This window comes from Dreissena polymorpha, chromosome 16 (genome assembly GCF_020536995.1).
Source record: "Dreissena polymorpha isolate Duluth1 chromosome 16, UMN_Dpol_1.0, whole genome shotgun sequence".
Lineage (NCBI taxonomy): Eukaryota > Metazoa > Mollusca > Bivalvia > Myida > Dreissenidae > Dreissena > Dreissena polymorpha.
In genome coordinates this window covers 50,931,101-50,952,043 of record NC_068370.1, presented here as the reverse complement: position 1 = coordinate 50,952,043, position 20,943 = coordinate 50,931,101, and the positions used below count along the sequence as shown (strand labels likewise).

At 35.3% G+C, this 20,943-nt stretch overlaps 1 protein-coding gene and 1 long non-coding RNA gene across 2 annotated transcripts in view; one reads left to right on the top strand and one right to left on the bottom strand.

Moving 5' to 3' along the window:
• LOC127862466 (ras-related protein Rab-18A-like) overlaps positions 1–20,943 on the bottom strand; it is a 35,552-nt gene that overhangs the window by 13,609 nt on the left and 1,000 nt on the right. The window contains exons 2-5 of the mRNA XM_052401622.1: positions 12,512–12,567; positions 12,184–12,245; positions 10,614–10,686; positions 2,230–2,348 (exon numbers count right to left, since the gene is read on the bottom strand). Coding sequence (XP_052257582.1) covers positions 2,230–2,348; positions 10,614–10,686; positions 12,184–12,245; positions 12,512–12,567 — 310 coding nt within the window. The remainder of the gene's footprint in view (positions 1–2,229; positions 2,349–10,613; positions 10,687–12,183; positions 12,246–12,511; positions 12,568–20,943) is intronic.
• On the top strand, positions 18,349–18,978 carry LOC127862469 (uncharacterized). The gene is made up of 2 exons (XR_008040639.1): positions 18,349–18,506; positions 18,804–18,978. It is a non-coding gene; the product is annotated as an uncharacterized LOC127862469 (long non-coding RNA).

Genomic DNA, 20,943 nt, shown 5'->3' with positions numbered 1-20,943 from the left:
AATGGGGGTCATCTGCGAGTCATGATCAATGTACCAATGAGGTTTCATGATCCGAGGCATAAGCTTTCTTGAGTTATTACCTGGAAACCATTTAACTATTTTGGGTCACTGTGACCTTGACCTTTGACCTAGTGACCTGAAAATCAATAGGGGTCATCTATGAGTCATGATCAATGTACCTATGAAGTTTCATGATCCTAGGCCCAAGCGTTCTTGAGTTATCATCCGGAAACCATTTTACTATTTCGGGTCATCGTGACCTTGACCTTTGACCAAGTGACCTGAAAATAAATAGGGGTCATCTGCGCGTCATGATCAATGTACCTATGGAGTTTCATGATCCTAGGCCTAAGCATTCTTGAGTTATCATCCGGAAACCATTTTACTCTTTCAGGTCATCGTGACCTTGACCTTTGGCCTAGTGACCTGAAAACCAATAGGGGTTATCTGCAAGTCATGATCAATGTATCTATGAAATTCATTATCCTAGGCCTAAGCGTTCTTGAGTTATCATCCGGAAACCATTTTACTGCTTTGGGTCAGCGTGACCTTGACCTTTGACCTAGTGACCTGAAAATCAATAGGGGTCATCTGTGAGTCATGATCAATGTATCTATGAAGTTTCATGATCCTAGGCATAAGTGTTCTTGAGTTATCATCCATAACAATTTTAATTTCGGGTCATCGTGACCTTGACCTTTGACCTAGTGACCTGAAAATCAATAGGGGTCATCTGCGAGTCATTATCAATGTACCTATGAAGTTTCATGATCCTTGGCATAAGAGCTCTTGAGTTATCATCCGGAAACCATCTGGTCGAAGGACGGACCGACATGAGCAAAACAATATACCCCCTCTTCTTCGAAAGGGGTGGGGGCATAATGAGAAAACTGCGCCCCTCCCAGCAGCCATGTTATTCAACTGACCGGAACCATTTTTTAACTCAACTCTTGTATCAAGGAAACAAATGTTCTAAGCAAATTTCATGAAAATTGGGCCAAAAATGTGACTTTTGCTGTGTTCACATGTTTTCATTATATACATATAGAGAAAAAGGCCCCACCCATAGGCGGCCATGTTTATTCACCGATCACGACCATTTTCAAACTCGTCCGAGATATCAATAAAACCAATGTTTTGACTAACTTTCATGATGATTGGGCAAAATTTGTGACTTTAGAGCGTTTACTAGGTTTCTCTATAGCCAAATAGGGAAAACTGCCAATATATACATATAGAGAAATATGCCCTGCCCACTGGCGGCCATGTTTTTACACCGATCTCGACCATTTTCGAACTCGTCTGAGACATCAATTAAACAAATGTTTTGACCAACTTTCATGATGATTGGGCAAAAATTGTGACTTCTAGAGTGTTTACAAGGTTTCTCTATGGCCAAATAAGAAAAACTGCCCCGCCCACTGGGGGCCATGTTTTTCAACGGATTGGAACCACTTTTGAACTCAACCAAGATATCATTAAGACAAACATTTTGACAAAGTTACATGAAGATTGGACATGAAATGTGACTTCTACAGTGTTTACAAGGTTTTTCTTTTTTTTGACCTAGTGACCTAGATTTTGACCGGGCATAACCCAGTTTCGAACTCGGCCGAGATTTCATTGGGACAAAGTTTCTGACCAAGTTTCATGAAGATGGGACAAAAAATTTGGCCTCTAGTGTTTACCAGCAAATGTAAACCGACCGACGGATGGACATACGACGGACAAAGACCCGTCACAAAAGCTCACCTGAGCAATCAGGTGAGCTAAAAAGAAATTTCTGCGGGAAGCCCCCCTTCGTGTCTAAAAATAGCGATGAATCATGTGAATGCTCCGCGTTTATTTCTATACGCTAGTTTTGTTCTGATGTAAGTAAAAGATACGAGAGTAATTTTACACATTTTTAGAAAAAAAGGTTTTTACAGCAGTTAGTTATAGTTGTATGAATCAGTGTAGATTTGTTTATGTAAGACCAGTCGGACAAGCTAGCCCGACCACCGATCTAACAAGACAATGTCTGTCGGACGTGCCTTAATGTTTTTATTACTTTTCACAGGATTACATGTAGAGTGTCAAAATATTTCCTATGCATATACACAACAAATGAACTCAGTATGGAAATAATAAACTGTTGAAAGAAAAAAAATATTCAATTAAACAGTAAAATTATATCACCTAAATCCAAAATGAAACACAATGACAAAATAATGTTATGGGGTAACTTACCTGGTCAATTTTGTTTCCAACCAGCATTTTGATGAGATCGTGTTTTGTTGAGAATGTCTCCAGTTCATTTAGCCAGACCTCAAGTTTGCTGAACGAGCTTTTACTACATACATCATACACTAAAATAATTGTAAACAAGATTGAATTTTATTTCATCCAATAATAAAATATTTCATAAAATTTGTACAAGGTTTTTGCAAAGACTAATACCTGTACAAATACATATGTTAAATGTTTTAATTCATTAATATATAATACAATTGATATCTTAAAAATATGATTCCAAAGTCTTTTCCTGACTTTAATTTTGTAGAAATGTCGCCATTTATAGTATTACACTGTAAGGCTAAAAAACATTATGTAAATGTTGCATTCCATAATGTCAAAGGTCACTCAATAAGAGTGTGACATTGAAAACAAGAGCACCGCCTTGCGGGTGCAGGCCGCTCATCTCTTTTTCTTTTTAAAGGTGTAGGGACCTATCTCAATTTCAATCACAAATGAGGGAGGGGTGGACTGGAGAGGGTTGTATATTGTGGGGTGTGTGGTCATTTATTACATTATCTTCCAACAAGGGCTGTTTGTAAAACATGCATGCCCCCCATATGGGCTGTCAGTTGTAGTGGCAGCCATTGTGTGAATAGGTTTTTTGTCACTGTGACCTTGACCTTTGACCTAATGTAAGTTATCAACCGGAAACCATTGTACTATTTCGAGTCACTGTGACCTTGACCTTTGACCTAGTGACCTGAAAATCAATAGGGGTCATCTGCCAGTCATGATCAAGGGGGGAGTGAGAGGGGGGTATAATGTGGGGTGTGGTAATTTATAAGTTAAAAAAAAAATTGTTTTGGGTGGGGGTGGGGGGTGGGGGGTGAGAGGGGGGTGGGCGGGTATGGGGGTTGTAGGGGGTGAGAGGGGGGTATAATGTGGGGTGTGGTAATTTATAAGATTAAAAAAAATAATGGGGGGGGTGGGGGGGGTATGGGGGTGGGGTTCGGGGGGTGAGAGGGGGGGGATAATGTGGGGTGGGGTAATTTATAAGATGTTAAAAAAAATGGGGGGGGGGTAGTTTTGGGGGGGGGTGGGGGGGGGGGGTAGGGGGGGTGGGGAGGTGAGAGGGGATAATAATGTGGGGTGGGGTAATTTATTAGATGTTTAAAAAAATTATGTTTGGGGGGGTGGGGGGGTAGGGGGGTGGGGGTAGGGGGGTATAATGTGGGGTGTGGTAATTTATAAGATGTTTTTAGAAAAAACAAGGGCTGTTTGTAAAACATGCAGGCCCCCCTATATGGGCTATAAGTTGTAGTAGCAGCCATTGTGTGAATATGTTTTTTGTCACTGTGAATGGTGGTGGTGGTGGTGGTGGTAGCAGAAGAAATAGTAGTAGTAGTAGTAGTAGTAGTTGTAGTAGTAGTAGTAGTAGAAGTAGTAGTAGTAGTAGTAGTAGTAGTAGTAGCAGTAGTAGTAGTAGTAGTAGTAGTAGGAGGAGTAGTAGTAATAGTAGAAGTAGTAGTAGTAGTAGTAGCAGCAGCAGCAGCAGCAGCAGCAGTAGTAGTAGTAGTAGTAGTAGTAGTATGCATTACAAAAATGCTGTTAACCTTACATTTGGTGAAATTTAAATATATTACAAGGGAGGCAAATCTGTAACAATAAATTTAAACTTATTGCATTTGTTTCCCCTGTAGTGTATTACCTCCCCTGTCCTGCTTATATTTATATTAATCAACAAAATTAAACATTAACACAATATTTAATATACAAAATATACAAAAAAATCTCATATTCTGATTATATTTTTATTGATCCACTGTATTTTACTAAAAGGATGAGGTTTCATTGGACTGATAATTATAGATTTAGGATTACAGACCAGTTGCTTCAGTAATATTGTTCAGAGTGTGCCCTGTTGGCCGCGTATGCATTCTTGAATTATCATTCAAAAACCATTTTACTATTTCATAAAAATGCAAAAAAAATGCAAAAAAATTTTTTTTTTAGGGAGGGGGGATTCTTTGGTGGGATGGTCTGACGGTATTTCAAAAATAAAATAATAAAAATAAATATTTGTGTTTTTTAACCATGTTTGAAAAAAACAAGAGATGTGTTTGTCACAATGCCCCCTATTGCGCTGCTTTGAAAAAATGTTGTTGTTTTTTTTACCTTTGACCTTGAAGGATGACCTTGACCTTGAACTTCAACCACTAGAAATGTGCAGCTTTATGAGAACGGGCATTGAAATATTATTTTTTTGACCTTTGACCTTGAAGGATGACCTTGACCTTGAAGGATGACCTTGACCTTGAACATCCACCATGCAAAATGTGCAGCTTCATGATAACGCCGCTTTGAAATTATTTTTGTTTACCTTTGACCTTGACAGATGACCTTGACCTTGAAAAATGACTTTGACCTTGAAATTCCACCACTCAAAATGTGCAGCTTCATGAGAACGCCGCTTTGAATTTTTTTATTTTGTTTGACCTTGAAGGATGACCTTGACCTTAAACTTCCACAACTCTAAATGTGCAGCTTCATGATAATGCCGCTTTGATGTTGTTTTTTTACCTTTGACCTTGAAGGATGACCTTGACCTTGAACTTCCACCACTCAAAATGTGCAGCTTCATGAGAACGTCGCTTTAAAATTTTATATAATTTTTTTTTACCTTTGACCTTGAAGGATGACCTTGACCTTGAACTTCCACCACTCAAAATGTTCAGCTTCTTGAGAACGCCGCTTTGAATTTAAACAAGGGCTGTTTGTAAAACATGCATGCCCCCCATATGGGCTCTCCATTGTAGTGACAGCCATTGTGTGAATATGTTTTTTGTCACTGTGACCCTGACCTTTGACCTAGTGACCTGAAAATCAATAGGGGTCATCTGCAAGTCATGATCAATGTATCTATGAAGTTTCATGATCCTAGCCATAAGCGTTCTTGAGTTATCATCCGGAAACCATTTTACTATTTCGGGTCACCGTGACCTTGACCTTTGACCTGAAAATCAATAGGGGTCATCTGCCAGTCATGATCAATGTACCTATGAATTTCATGATCCTAGCCATAAGCGTTCTTGAGTTATCATCCGGAAACCATTTTACTATTTCGGGTCACCGTGACCTTGACCTTTGACCTAGTGACCTCAAAATCAATAGGGGTCATCTGCGAGTCATGATCAATGTACATATGAAGTTTCATGATCCTAGGCCCAAGCGTTCTTGAGTTATCATCTGACAACCACCTGGTGGACCGACCGACCGACCCGACCGACATGTGCAATGCAATATACCCCCTCTTCTTCGAAGGGGGGCATAATAAAGAAGTTATGGCAATTTTAGCAAAATTTAATAATTTGACCTTGAGAGTCAAGGTCATTCAAAGGTCAAGGTAAAATTCAATTTGCCAGGTACAGTACCCTCATGATAGCATGAAAGTATTTGAAATTTAAAAGCAATAGCCTTGATACTTTAGAAGTAAAGTGGATCTAAACACAAAATGTAACCATATATTCAAAGTTACTAAGTCAAAAAAGGGCCATTATTCCGTAAAATGACAACCAGAGTTATGCAACTTGTCCTTTAAAGTCCCCTTATGATAGCTTGCGAGTGTTCCAAGTATGAAAGCAATATCTATGATACTTTAGGGGTAAAGTGGACCAAAACACAAAACATAACCAAATTTTCCAGTATAAAGGGCCCATAATACCGTCAAAATGCCAGTCAGAGTTACATAACTTTGCCTGCACAGTCCCCTTACGATAGTTAGTAAGTGTTGCAAGTATGAAAGCAATAGCTTTAATACTTTAGGAAAAAAGTGGACCTAAACACAAAACTTAACCAAATTGTCAATTTCTAAGTATAAAAAGGGCACATAATTCTGTCAAAATGCCAGTCAGAGTTACATAACTTTGCCTGCACGGTCCCCTTATAATAGTTAGTAAGTGTTGCAAGTATGAAAGCAATAGCTTTGATACTTAAGGAATAAAATGGACCTAAACACAAAACTTAACCAACATTTTCAATTTTCTAAGTATAAAAAGGGCACATAATTCTGTCAAAATGCAAGCCAGAGTTATCTAACTTTGCCTGCCCAGTCCCCTCATGATAGTAAGTAAGTGTACCTAGTTTGAATGCAATAGCATTGATACTTTATGAGAAAAGTGGACCTAAACGCAAAACTTAACCGGACGCCGACGCCAAGGTGATGACAATAGCTCATATTTTTTTAAAAAAAAAATAGAAAAGCTAAAAATGACATCGCATTGCCACAAAACCAGGTTATCAGTATTTTAGGTGTTCTTTAATTTAATTTATTTAGAAATCCAAACATAGATTTGCATGTAAGCTAACTGATATATAGAGTGGAAACACTTGTTCTATATTTATAAACAATGAGCTTGATCTTGACAAAACTGATCCCAAATGGATGCCCACGATGGGTTTACATGTAAGCACACAAACCACAATATATCCATCATAACTCCCATACTGAGCTTGTTCTATGCTAGTTTTCATTAAGATAAGTCAAATCAAACTTAGTTTATTGAGAAACCACATTCTTTTGTGTTTTTCTTTTTTAGTTACAGTGACCTTGACCCAACAGCAATTTTCACAAAGGTCTTCATGTAAGCTACCTACCTAAAACTTCCAGTGAACAAGAGCTGTCACCATAGGATGACATATGCCCCCTATAAACGCCTTGATAGAAATTATGAGCATTTTTTGAAACCTAAACGCAGATTTCAAAACCTAAACGCTTAGTTCAAGGTCAAGGTCACAGGGGTTAAAATTGTTGTGCGTATGGAAAGGCCTTGTCCATTTACACATGCATACCAAATATGGAGGTTATATCTCAAGGGACATAGAAGTTATGAGCATTTTTCGAAACCTAAATGCAGATTTTGAAACCTTAACGCGGACCCTAAGTTAAAAGTCAAGGTCACAGGGGTCAAATTTGTGTGCGTATGGAAAAGACTTGTCCATTAACACATGTATACCAAATATGAAGGTTATATCTCAAGGGACATAGAAGTTATGAGCATTTTGAGAAACCTAAACGCAGATTTTGAAACCTAAACACAGACCCTGAGTTCAAGGTCAAGGTCACAATTTTTGTGCGTATGAAAAGGCCTTGTCTATATACACATGCATACCAAATATGAAGGTTATATCTCAAGGGACATAGAAGAAATGAGCATTTTTCGAAGCCTAAACGCAGATTTTGAAAGCTAAACGCGGACCCTAAGGTCAAGGTCGCAGGGGTCAAAATTGTTATGCATATGGAAAGGTCTTGTTCATATAGACATGCATACCAAATATGAAGGTTAAATCTCAAGGGACATAGACGTTATGAGAATTTTGAGAAACCTAAACGTAAAGTGTGACCAAAGGACAGACGGACGGACAGTCCAATCACTATATGCTCTCCTTCCGGGGCATAAAAATCTACATCCAAAATTATTACATTAAGTGGAAATCGATTTTCTTTTTGTATGTACAGAGACAGCTCCTAAAATATGTCTTAATGCAAGAACTATGTAAGTTTCATCACCATTGGCCTATGTTAGCTTCTAAGGTATCAACTGGACACCACATGTTTGATGCCACTCCAACACATTGCAGCCAATCCCAAATATAATACTTATGATTGTCAACTTCGTTGAAAACTTGGTTTTATACCCTTTTTTGACGAGGCTGCGAAGCAGCTCGTCTAAGTTATCATACCATGAAAAAATTCTTCACAATGGCGACCTATGTAAAAGACCGAGCCAGTCCGATTGAGATAGCTCGATTTTTTTACTAATTGGCACACCTCGCTGATTATCATTGATAAAGGTATAGGAATGTCAGCTATAAATAGGACAGCATATTCTGGAAAAAAGATTTAATAGTAGTTTAAAAACATAAATTTTAAATCAGTTATATTCAATCCATTATATGTTTATAGATCAATAAAACAACTATGCATTTTCTGTATTGTATTTGACATTTGTCGTGATTCAGTAAATAAATTGCGAATTAAAACACGTATAATTAACTTTCAACGCGTTCATGAGTGTTAAGAAAACGAATTATTTCGAACCTGCCATTTGTAAACGTTGTAGCTACTATGGCATATAAACAGCATAATAGCCGTAACACATCTGTGAAACTCGCTCTTACGCGTGCTTTCTTATTTTGCATATTTAATAAACTTTTCAAACAGAAATTACAGAGCAACATCAGTGCACATACTATGTTTGATAATTCATTCGTTTGTTGGATATTGTTTGCTGTTTTAAACACATATTAGGTCATATTGCGGAGATTTAGTTAACCTTACCATGTGTTCATGGACGAACTCATGTATTCAAGTGCCCTTACGACTATGTGCTCATACCTACTTCGGGAATCATCATGAAATTATTGCCGTACTTAACGAACAAACATGCAAAGAGAGGAGAAAACTTCACACGATTGAAAGCAATCCTATCCGATGACAACAAATTCACAACCATCACACAAGATTTGATATGCTAATTCAGATTATTCTTGACTGTACCCATTCATCGCTAGAGGACAGCGTCATATTGTCACGAAAGCAAGAGACAGACATAGAAAGATGGTCCCAAGCCTACTGCGAAAGACTCATGATGCACAGAGCTCAAATAATAAGTAGCAAATAATGGGTATCCCAATTGTATGTAATATACTTCTGATTAAATTAATATAATTGTAATAGTCCTCTTGTGTTTCGTTTTCGATACTTTGTACTAGACCTAGTTAACTCAGTTGATGGCCGACAGCGTTTCGTTGTATTTGTAAATACTAGTCTGGTTATGCGCACTAGTTATCGTTACGCTTAAAAAAGTTGAACATTATGAGTGAACGAACGGAAAACTCATCCTCTACAGGGGAGTGCTCCCATGCCAAAGGGAGGAAAATCCACGACAAGACAAGACATGCCTAAGCTTATTGAATAAGAGAAAAAACAATAATCATGGGCATGTGATATCACGTCCGTACACATAGCATCATTAACTTAGGAAAGGAAACAACGAAATATAAAGTTTGGTATGATATACATGTGAAATCAAAGAGCATAGTGTAATTAAAGAGCATGTCAAGATTTGAATTTATATGCTGAAACGTAATGTTATAACCCACAAACGTTTTGCTGTAACAGAACGTTTTTTTTAAGATAAGTGGTACAGAAAATACACGTTGAATATCTTTTTAAAGATATTTCATGTTATATTTGATTGAAAACGTAACCCGCCTCCCAGTTTCGCTGAATGGATCAAGATCCCCACGGGTACTACTTCCCCGTACCTCTTTTTTTTTTCGTACCCTACATTTTTCGTACCCATTTTTTTCGTACCCATTTTTTTTGCGTTTCCAAATTTTTGCTTGCAATCAATTTTTTTTTCTAACACAATTTTTTTTTCGTACCCACATTTTTTTTCGTAACCAAATCTTTTTTCGTACCCAACTTTTTGTTGGTGTAATTTTTGTACCCAAAATTTTCGTACCCACATACACAATTGTGGTGATGTAGACAAACTTAAATAGATGCTTATATATCAATCGTCTTCAAAAGCATTGTCACACCAGTACTGTCAGTACTTTGATTTAAACATGATCTGGTAAAAACAAATATTACACAACAGGATCTTACAAGTGCTGCTTAGCTTGTAAAACAATTATGCACCAAAGTTTAAAAACTTGAGATAAAATATAATTTTTTACGTTATTTAAGTGTAAGATCAAAATGCTCAACTAAAGGTTGTTAGAGAGTAAAACTGCTTAAAGACTTATTTTAAATACCAGTATTTCAAATCTTGCCCTCAACTATCTTTAAATTTATTGAATGATTATTGAAGTTGGCCTAGATATCATTTCCACAGATACTCAACAAAGATTGGCAAATTTTGAATGAAGGGCAAATATAGCAGTCTTTCAATTGACAGAAATTAGAAAACTAGAAAAACCCTCCATAAATGCTTACCCTAGTATGATCCCTTGTGCCCCTTTTAGTGACCCTATAAAAAAGCTTACCCTCATATGACCCCTTGTGCTCCCTGTAGTGACCCTCAAAAAGGCTTACCGAGTATGACCCCTTGTGCCATCTTAAGTGACCCTTTAAAAAGGCTTACCGAGTATGACCCCTTGTGCCCCCTGTAGTGACCCTCAAAAAAGGCTTACCCGTGTATGATCCCTTGTGCCCCCTTTAGTGACCCTTTAAAAAAGCTTACCCTAGTATGACCTTTTGTGCCCCATGTAGTGACCCTCAAAAAAGGCTTAACTAGTAAGATTTGTGCCGCCCTGCCATAACCCTACAAAAAATGCTTGCCTAGTATGACCATTTGTGCCGCCCTGTCTTGACTCTAAAAAATGCTTACCTAGTATGACCCCTTGTGCCCCTCTATAGTAACTGGGAGTCAGAGTCCTGAACCTCTCTTGACCTGCAGTGTCCTAAAACAATCCATTTACCAATTGCTATTGGATTTATTAGCACACCTTTACAGATCAATCTCCAACAAAAACTGTGTAAAGTATACATATGTTTTTACAAGACAACTCCTAACAATAATGGAGATCATTCATTCTAGCTGGCAAAAAATTTTTAAGTCGAAATCTGTCAAACAGTCCATTTAGTTTTGACTAGTCAAAATTTAATAATAATCAGATACATCAGTGTTTGCCAATTGTGGTGACAAATAACTGTACTTTTAAGGCTATACGACAGTTGCTGATATTTTCCTTACAACAACTGTATACTTTTTAACCTTTCAAATGCACAGGTGACCGACCGTGTTGGGCGCGTGGCACCAACACCTGTGGTTAAAGTGTGTTTTAAGTTCAAGTTTTGGCCAAACTCAACACTATTCAAGTCTTAATTAATTGGCTATTAATTTCCTTAAGCCAAACATCATTTATGCTGGTGAATGAACCTTCTTGAGCTAAGTAAAACAAGACTATTGTCAAGCAATATAAGTCCCCTACCGGCTCCACCACTGTCAGAAATTCCAACATATTCAGATTAATTTTTTTTTTTAATTGTTGCCAAAGCAACCATAATTTTTGACGTAGGAACAAAATGAAATGACGTGCATAATGTATATATTGCCATCTATCCATGTTCCAAGTTTCGTGAAAAAATATTAAGAACTTTTTAAGTTATCGCAGAATCCAGAAAACCACCATTTTCAACAGTATTTCTAGTCTATTTGTTGCCATAGCAACCAGAATTTTAGACGTAGGAACAAAATGAAATGACGTGCATAATGTCCATATTGCCATCTATCCATATTCCAAGTTTCATGAAAAAATATTAAGAACTTTTAAAATTATCGCAGGATCCAGAAAAGTGTGACAGACTCACAGACGCACAGAGCGAAAACCATAAGTCCCCTCCGGTGAAACCGGTAGGGGACTAATAAATGAATTTTGTTACCGTAGTTACCAAACATAATTCAATTAAAAACGCATTATGTGTGGATCACCACTTTAATTTAATTTCATACTCAAAACAATAACACATTTAGCATTTCTTACAGTTTTGATTTAAATCAGGGGAACAAATAATAAACAAGAAACAGTCGGAGACGGGTGATGCTCCCCAAAGTTTTTTTTTGTCACAATATTGCACTATATATTATTCAGATAAAAGGAAACGTCTTGAGGGCACAGATGTTGGGGGGACAAGAAGTTTTTATAAAAAATTTCAAAGGGCCATTACTCTGTGAAAAATCATCCGACCAGAAGTGGCTGATAATATGCACAACTCCTCTTGGTAGTGAAGCTTCCCATAAAGTTTCATTGAATTCCGGTCATTAATTGCTGAGAAATAGCCTGGACAAAAATTGTGCACGGACTGACGGACACACAGACCGACTGACAAAGCGGCGACTATATGCTCCCCACAAATTTTTTGGGGGGAGCATAAAAACATAAAAATACTATATTTACCCATATGGCGAGTTTCGTTTTGTTCCCATCAACTGTAAGTGTTTTCACTTTGAAATCAACACCTAAAAATTATTAAACTGTAAGATTTCACAACATAATATTATCCAAAACATTTTGAGTAAAATAATACAATAATGTCACTTTTCTGCTCACACAAACCTTTTTCAGCTAAAATAACTTCAATTACTTGTAACAGATATCGAGTTATTTACTGATTCATAAAGAATACCATGGTAATTTCTAAACTTGTATACTTGTTGGTCATTGTTTCACAACAATATAGAAAACAAACATGCAGGTCTCTGTACACTTGTTACTGACAACATACCTATTGTGGCAGCCTGCTCTGGGTCAAAAGTATCATCTGTGAAACGCAGAAGAAGACTGAAAAGTACCGGTTATACAAGTTTGTTTGTTTTTTTACCTCAGACAGAAATATTATTGCATATTTATAATTAATAATCTTTTTTATTTAATTGCTGGGTTGAGCTTGAAAGTATATTATCTGTATTCATATACAATGAATGTCCATTTCACACTGAACTTTTGATGCATTTGTGGTTTCAATTGCATCACATTTATCATGTAATTGGAAACAAGTTCCACCCAATTAACAATACCAACCTCATCATAAAGTGTATATGCTAGGTTACCCTCAATATGGTAGTGGCCTTACAATCGCCAACCCAGTGGGTACCCACATGGCAGTTAAGGGTAAGCCTGAACAAAAATAGTAACAGAACAGCTGGCGGTGTTTGTTTCAGAAAAAAATAAATATCCCAAATGTACCACAACAGGAACAACATTCCATCAAGGTGTAAAACATCTCAGCTTGAGATGATGATCCCTGGTAATAACAATTAACATTAGCTCTTTGAACTCACACCCTCAAGGCTTTTACACGCATATGGTATAATTCATTGAAACAATTGACGCTTTACACATAACATACCCCTATCCAACTTCTAATATATAATGCAAATTTTATATGAGTGTCTCTAAATTTTCAAACACTTGTTTTTGTGTAAATATTTTTTATCTAAATGTTTGGAAATGATACATGTCTAAAAACATCGAGTGATAACCATTTTTGTCAAAGACCGCATTGCCAAGCCCACATTCTACTCTACTTGCACTTCATTAGAACTGATAAAGGCTTATTTCATGTAAACTTGCTGCATGGAAAGCCGCACTTTCATCAGTTATACATGTTTGAGCAGCATTTACTATTTTCTTGCATAAATAAAAAAAATATCATAACAAGGGCTGTTTGTAAAACATGCATGCCCCCCATATGGACTGTCAGTTGTAGTGGCAGCCATTGTGTGAATACGTTTTTTGGCACTGTGTCCTTGACCTTTGACCTGGTGACCTGAAAATCAATAGGGGTCATCTGCAAGTCATGATCAATGTACCTATGAAGTTTCATGATCCTAGGCATAAGCGTTCTTGAGTTATCATCCGGAAACCATTTTAATATTTCGGGTAACCATGACCTTGACCTTTGACCTAATGACCTGAAAATCAATAGGGGTCATGATCCTAGGCCTAAGCATTCTTGATTATCATCCGGAAACCATCTGGTGGACGGACGGACATACAGACAGACCGACATGTGCAAAACAATATACCCCCTCTTCTTCAAAGGGGGACATAAATATATCCCTAATGTGCAAATTAAAACAAAATGCGTGATAAAGTGTGCTCGCATAGTAATATTACCAATCCAAAGTTTTAAACATGTCAACGTTACATGAAAATGTGTAAGATTTAGCAATGGACAACACCTAATGTTCAGAATTTGAAATTATTAAATATGCTATTGACGATCTCCAGAATCCTCTGTGAGAGAGATCTTGTGTCTAATCAACCAATGGTAATACACCGACTATCTCAGGAACCTCGGTAAGATAGATAAAATCATCAATCAAAAAGTTCCACTTTCCGTTTGATAATGTTTTTTCATCAAGGTCTTGTTTAAGTATTTTTCCATGAAAGAAAGACAGTATTTTCATAATTGTGTTAGTTTCGATGTGTAAGGTTAAATGAACTCGATTGTATAGACATATGTGAGACCTATTTTTGTATGGATTTTTTGCCTTTATCAGGAAAATCTTTAAGCTGTACCTATGTACTCATAAAAGCTAAAAGCATTCAAGAAGAAATACACTTGCACTCTACCAACAGCTGAGACCTGGCCCTGTTCACAGAGGATATGCATAAAATATCAGCAGAAATTTTGGGCACAAATAGGAAATAAGAGGAAGTGACCATCGACCAATTCTATTATGCAGCACTGCATCAAGCTTTTCTTAAAAAAACACACACACACACAAATGTGATGCCTTTAGCATCTGGACCAAAAAGATCGTGAAAAACTTAGTCACAGATGAGAACCACATTAACAACATAATGCAGGACTCTCCATATACAGTCGGTCGGGTAGTTCCGGATCTCGGGCATTTCCGAATCAACTCTATGATTTAATTAAAATATTAGTCTAAGAGATATTGACATATAAATATAACTGTGATTTTTGGAAAATGTGATCAATTTTAAGCAATAACAAAGTTTTGCTTCTTAGTTTCAACGATGTTTTCATTGAAAATCACGTTGTGGTAGCTATTACAGTCGTGTCATTTTACCGTCGCACCGTCTATCTACAGCATGCGCCCATAATTGAAAGACGATTTTGAAGAACATTTCCTTGGTAAATGCTGGTAAATTTGGTATGAATTAGCTAATTTATTATTATTATTAAATTCCTGTGAGTGATTTTAGTATATGTTAATGATTTATGGAAATAAACGCATGTAAATAGCACATTGTGTATATGTCAGTTGCGGATCAGCTGATTGGGGAAAATCTCAAAACAGTTGTTTATTGTTTAATTACTGTGTTTGAAATATTTTAAAGCTCCAGCTACCACAAAAAGTTGTTTTTTGATATATGAAATTAAAAGTGCCATGTTTCTCATAAATTTGATATATTGTTTCATTGGAATTATTCAATTATAATACACTTTTGTGACTCAAATGAGGAATACAGAGAAAACGATTGAATTTTGTTTATTCTGCCTGTTTGTCCCAAAACTTTAACCTTGCTCATAAAATGAAACTGTTTAGTTCCCTACCGGTTTCACCGGAGGGGACTTATGGTTTGCGCTCTGTCTGTCTTTCAGTCTGTCCGTCGCACATTTCTGGATCCTGCGATAACTTTTAAAGTTCTAAATATTTTTTCATGAAACTTGAAACATGGATAGATGGCAATATGGACATTATGCACGTCATTTCATTTTGTTCCTACGTCAAAAATTATGGTTGCTAAGGCAACAAATAGACTAGAAATACTGCTGAAATTGGTGGTTTTCTGGATCCTGCGATAACTTTTAAAGTTCTTAATATTTTTTCATGAAACTTGAAACATGGATAGATGGCAATATGGACATTATGCATGTCATTTCATTTTGTTCCTACGTCAAAAATTATGGTTGCTATGGCAACAAATATAAAAAAATCTGGAATTTCTGACAATGGTGGAGCCGGTAGGGGACTTATATGGCAATAGTCTTGTTGGATCTGGTTCTCCAAACTTAACACGTTCATGCATCTGATTGAGATATATTATGCAAACCAGTTATGAGGCATTAGGTCTTAGTCACAAGGTCAAGGCTAACACATGCAGTAAGCATTTGTTACATGTATCTTGGTTTGTTTTTAAAGTAGTAGTAATTAGTTATAATATTTAAAAGTATACCAGCGGAGTAATAAAAAACCAGCGGAATACTAAAAACTGTTCTAAAGAAATATATATGGATTAATAAATAAAGGTAAGATGTAGTGCTGGAAGGAGATTGGTAACATTTTAAACATTTATCCTATTTAATGTGTATTTATGCTGTAATTTTGCATTTCAGATAATTGTCAAGTTGGACTCATGGGTCCTAAAAGCAAGGGAGTTCTGCAAAGTCAGTGGCAAAGAGGCTGAAGCGGATAATTTGATATATTTCTACATTATTGTGATCCTATTATTGTTAAATGTTATCATACTATGTTATTTACCAAGAATTTAACTTGATATCTAGTATTGTTTTCCATTTCTTTACCGTTTTTATCCCAGATGTACTGGTTAATGTTTTTTTAAATACTTTTATTACATCATTTTTACATTATTGTGATCCTATTATTGTTAACTGTTATCATACTATGTTATTAACCACGAAGGTACGTTGATATCTAGTATTGTTTTCCATTTCTTTAGCAAATTTATTCCAAAGGTAATGGTTTATGTTATAATTTTTATGGATACTTTTATATATTTTTACATTATTGTGATCCTATTATTAGCAAATGCATTCAAGAGGTACCTGTTTATGTTCAGCGTTTGTCATTTTCATTTTTAAAATTACATTTATATAAAGTTCTGTATTTTTTAGGACCTTAGTTATAAAAAAATATTTCCTAATCATCCATACAATGTTCTAGTCATAAACATATGTGTCATAATTTCATATATTCTTTACATTATTGTGATTCTATTGTTGTTAAATGTTATCATACTACTAGTATGTTATTTCCCAATAAGGTATATTGAGTTCATCAATAAATTGCTTTTATTGAGTATTTGTGTTTGTTTAATATAACCAAGAATACTTAGGAATCCATTTCTAATAAAAAAATAAATACTTTCCAACAGATTTATTGGTCTTGTGTACAGACACACAAACAAACGAACCTATCTGATGTTTATTTAATACATGCATCATTTGTTTTGACAGTCAAAATAAGTTTTGTGATGCTCTCTGACCTACATCTTCTAAATAGACGAGTTAATTGTTATTGTTTACATTCGGGATTTTCCGCGCATGCGCACTAACTGGTTGGCAAAAACACTGGTTACAGTCACGTAAAACATGTATAAATGACTTTTGTTTAGTCAATTAAACGATAAAAAATCCGAAATAAACATTACAACTCTTAAACAATAGTGCAAATATATCATATTTAGTACCAATAAATGTATATTCATATATATAATTTCCTCTTTATAAAAATACAAATTAGTTATTAGCATCAGAGTAAACGTGGTCGTAAGACTAAATACTGACAATACCACACAACAAAACAATAAATTAGCTGTATAATTTTTTATAGTAAGACTTAAAAAAATGATATTTCAAAACTTATAAAAGATATATTAATTTGATTATAACTATAAACGGTGTGGATATTGTTATTGCTAATCAGCGATCGAAAGTATATTATAAGAGGCGCATTTAATCAATTATAAAACAAAGCCATAAAAAACGGAATACATTACAATCGTTAAATGTTGTGGTAATTTTCTTTTTCGTAGAAGGAATTTTCGTTTCGTTTCCCTTGAATTACAATATTAATAAATTTTAATATACAAATGGAAATAAAACCTGCATCTTGTGCAAATTGAACTGTCTTTGCATGTATATTGAAATCCATTAACAAGTAATAAGGAGTGATACATGACACAATCTAGCATTTTATGATAAATATATATATTTATTTAATTTATTTTACGCAAATATTGTTTATCCATTGTGATTGCTTGGTTTCATGATGGTTTTACGTGCACTGCAAGAACGTACAATCCTTACATTAAATTGCCGAAATTACATTTGCCGGTACCCGCGTTAAATACATCAATTGTGTAGCGGTAATATTGAACAATATTTTAAAGTTATAAAGCACTGTATTATTATGATTAAACTGGCTAACATATAAATACACATATTCCTGTTAATTCGTTTCGGACAAATATCTTCTTTTTTTAATATGTTAAATTATTTATTAAAGCAAATGTTACGTATTTTGGCTTTAATATTTGGCTTGCTCAATATGACTGCTCAATATGCCAAGAGATGACATGGAGGTATCATAAAGTCTGCCATATGTGGTCTATGCAGGGACCCAATTAAAGTATAGGACCCTATGTTTATGACACCGGCATGTTTTCTGTGTAATTGTCTGGGCAGTCTCCGATCATAACGAGATTATATGCTTGTGACGAACAACGTTGCAATTAAACACCAGGTTAAAAATGCTGAAACAAAAGTGTCAAAATTGGTGTGCACAATTAAATAAAACAATTAGATTTATGAATTTATTTGTTGTGTAACAAGGTAAGTTTGTACAGATATTGACCTTTTCGACATTATTTTAAGGGAGACAACTCTGAGTGGATTTAGTGAGGTCGGGGGGGTACTCGATAATCTACTGCAGTGCGTCTGCATACAGTTCTATGTTGAAGCAATTATAATTTCCCAATAATTTGCAGATATAACTTATATGGTATGATATTTTTTTGTATTTTTTTTTATTAGCTAAGTATCTTTGATATAATTGTCGTTCATGTTTATGCTTTATTTCGATTTTATTGTGTTTAAAATAGGTAAAAACGAAACATGCTAAAGCGGGTGGGGTATGGAAAAATATCTTATTTGTTAAGTTTGGGCAAATTAGAAGTTTGATGGCATTTGGTAAAATTCTTTTCTTTAAAAAGAACAATTATTTTAAAACAGATAACTTTGCTGTTTTTAAATGTTATTGAATGGTTTATTGTTATAACTTCTAGAAACTTTTTTTCAGGAATATCACACTTCACAGTGTCAACAGAAACTGGGATACTGTACTGAGTATCTAATGCTGCATGAAGCTCAAGATTTCTTCACCTGGAATTTTATTAACTCTTGCAATAAATATTATACATCACCACAGTTACATAACTATGTTCTTTGAAAAAATAAAATAAAGATACTTCAGATGTGTGTCTACTTCATACCCTTACATTAAAAAATATCCTACACATTCAGAAATATAATAAAATGGATGGTGGTTTAAGTTGCTACACATCCAATGTTGTCATGCAATCATTTAACATAACATGTGATGTGTTGACATGACTATTAACACTGCTAAGAAAACATTTACTTTGAATTAAAATAAGTGTCCCTGGTCAAATGTCCATTGGCTTAATATCTATATGGGTGAAACGTTCACCTGCATCACAGTCATCCTTAATTGGTTGCGTGTTAAGCTATCCCAATTAACTACCAGTCATGGCAGATTTGTTCAAAAGAAGACAAGTATCAATGTTTGAAGAATTGTTATTGCTTTTACAGTCTTGACGCTAACCCCTAGCCCGACAGCCCAGGGCTAGTGATATGTATTAAATTTGGGCTATTAAAGTTTCCAGATTCATATAGTCGGGCTAGTGGGTATTTTAATCTGTTCTAGTAAAGCATAAAGATTCAGGCTGCAGTTAGTTGTTCAAAAATGCTAAAGTGAAGACTGCTTGTATATGCTGGTTAGTCTGAGACATTCCAACAAGTAATAACTGTGACAGTTCAAATATTTGCTCATTAAAGTGTGTGTATGTGCAGGAGCTTGTGTGTGTGTTTGGTACAAGCTCATCTCAAAAACTGATTCACTATTTAGTTTTTAACCTAATAGAAGTAAAACCGGACTGTAAAATGAATACTATCATTGTAAAGATTTTGTTGTTGGGATGAAATATTATAAATTGTAATCCCTATGATTAACACAGAAAACATTAACCGAACGCTTATTCCTGTTGGTGTAGCAGAGCCAAAAGACCTGGAAGTATAGATGGTTAAATGGTTAATGGATGATGTTCCTTATGATAGTACTAGTAGGTACCAGTTGGTTTGTCTTCTTGAATACATCTGATAGTATATTTAAAGTTTTTCATTAATAAAATGGGTTTAACTTAGTAATCCTGCTCAGTGGTTGAATCTTCAGGAAATGTTAACATAAGCACATAGTTACAATGTATTTGATACATGTATGCCGGTGACCCTCAACTGCAATTTTGGTTACAGACAGGGTAGCCTAAAGTGTAATTATTTCTAAGAGATGAACCCGAGTTGAGGCTTAAACTTACCAACCCATGAGTGAGTCAGAGATCAGCACTCTACCGGTTTAACTGGCCGGGGCAAGCTTGGAATTGGGGACTTACTTTTGCTTAATTATGATCTTAAATAATATTATAGTTGTCAACAATAGATTTTTATGTATTTTAAAAGCACAACAAGTTGTGCTTGCACCAGAAGTAATAAAAATATATAGATTATTATACAATTTACAAATTTAACAATAAAGTAGTCTTGTGTTTACTGAAATGTGCAAATACTAATTGGTTTTTATTTCTGAAAATTTAGAAAAATGAGCTAATATAATAAAAATGTTTATTTTTAATTAGTGGGTGGGTTTAAATTAACTTGCACTCAAAAATTATAATAGTCTGGGGTTGTTTTAATTTCTGACATTTCAGCGCACAGTACAGTAACATGAGTAAGGTATGATCTTGTTATTTTTGTCAGTACCGGTAGTTAATTACGGAGCCGTTAATTACAATAATACTGAACTATTAATGAGCAGATGGTCGTTGAACGTTATAATAAAAATAATGATTGTTTTTATTAGTAATAAATCGGCAATTTATCGCTTTTATTCTATTTTTAAAGTCAAAATATCGGATAAGTAAGGTGTCTACTGTAGAGCGAATACTGTCAGCACCCCCCCGAACCCTTGATCTCGCGTTATCTCGGCAGTCTCGTTACGCGTGATTTAACAATGTCGAAATCGTGAATATTAAGGTCAAAATCAGTTACTATATGTTGCGAACAAAAAGCGATCTATTTGTTGTTTGTTTTCATCGTTATTTGTGTTCTTTCATTAAATTTAATTTATTCTAAAAGAATTTCCA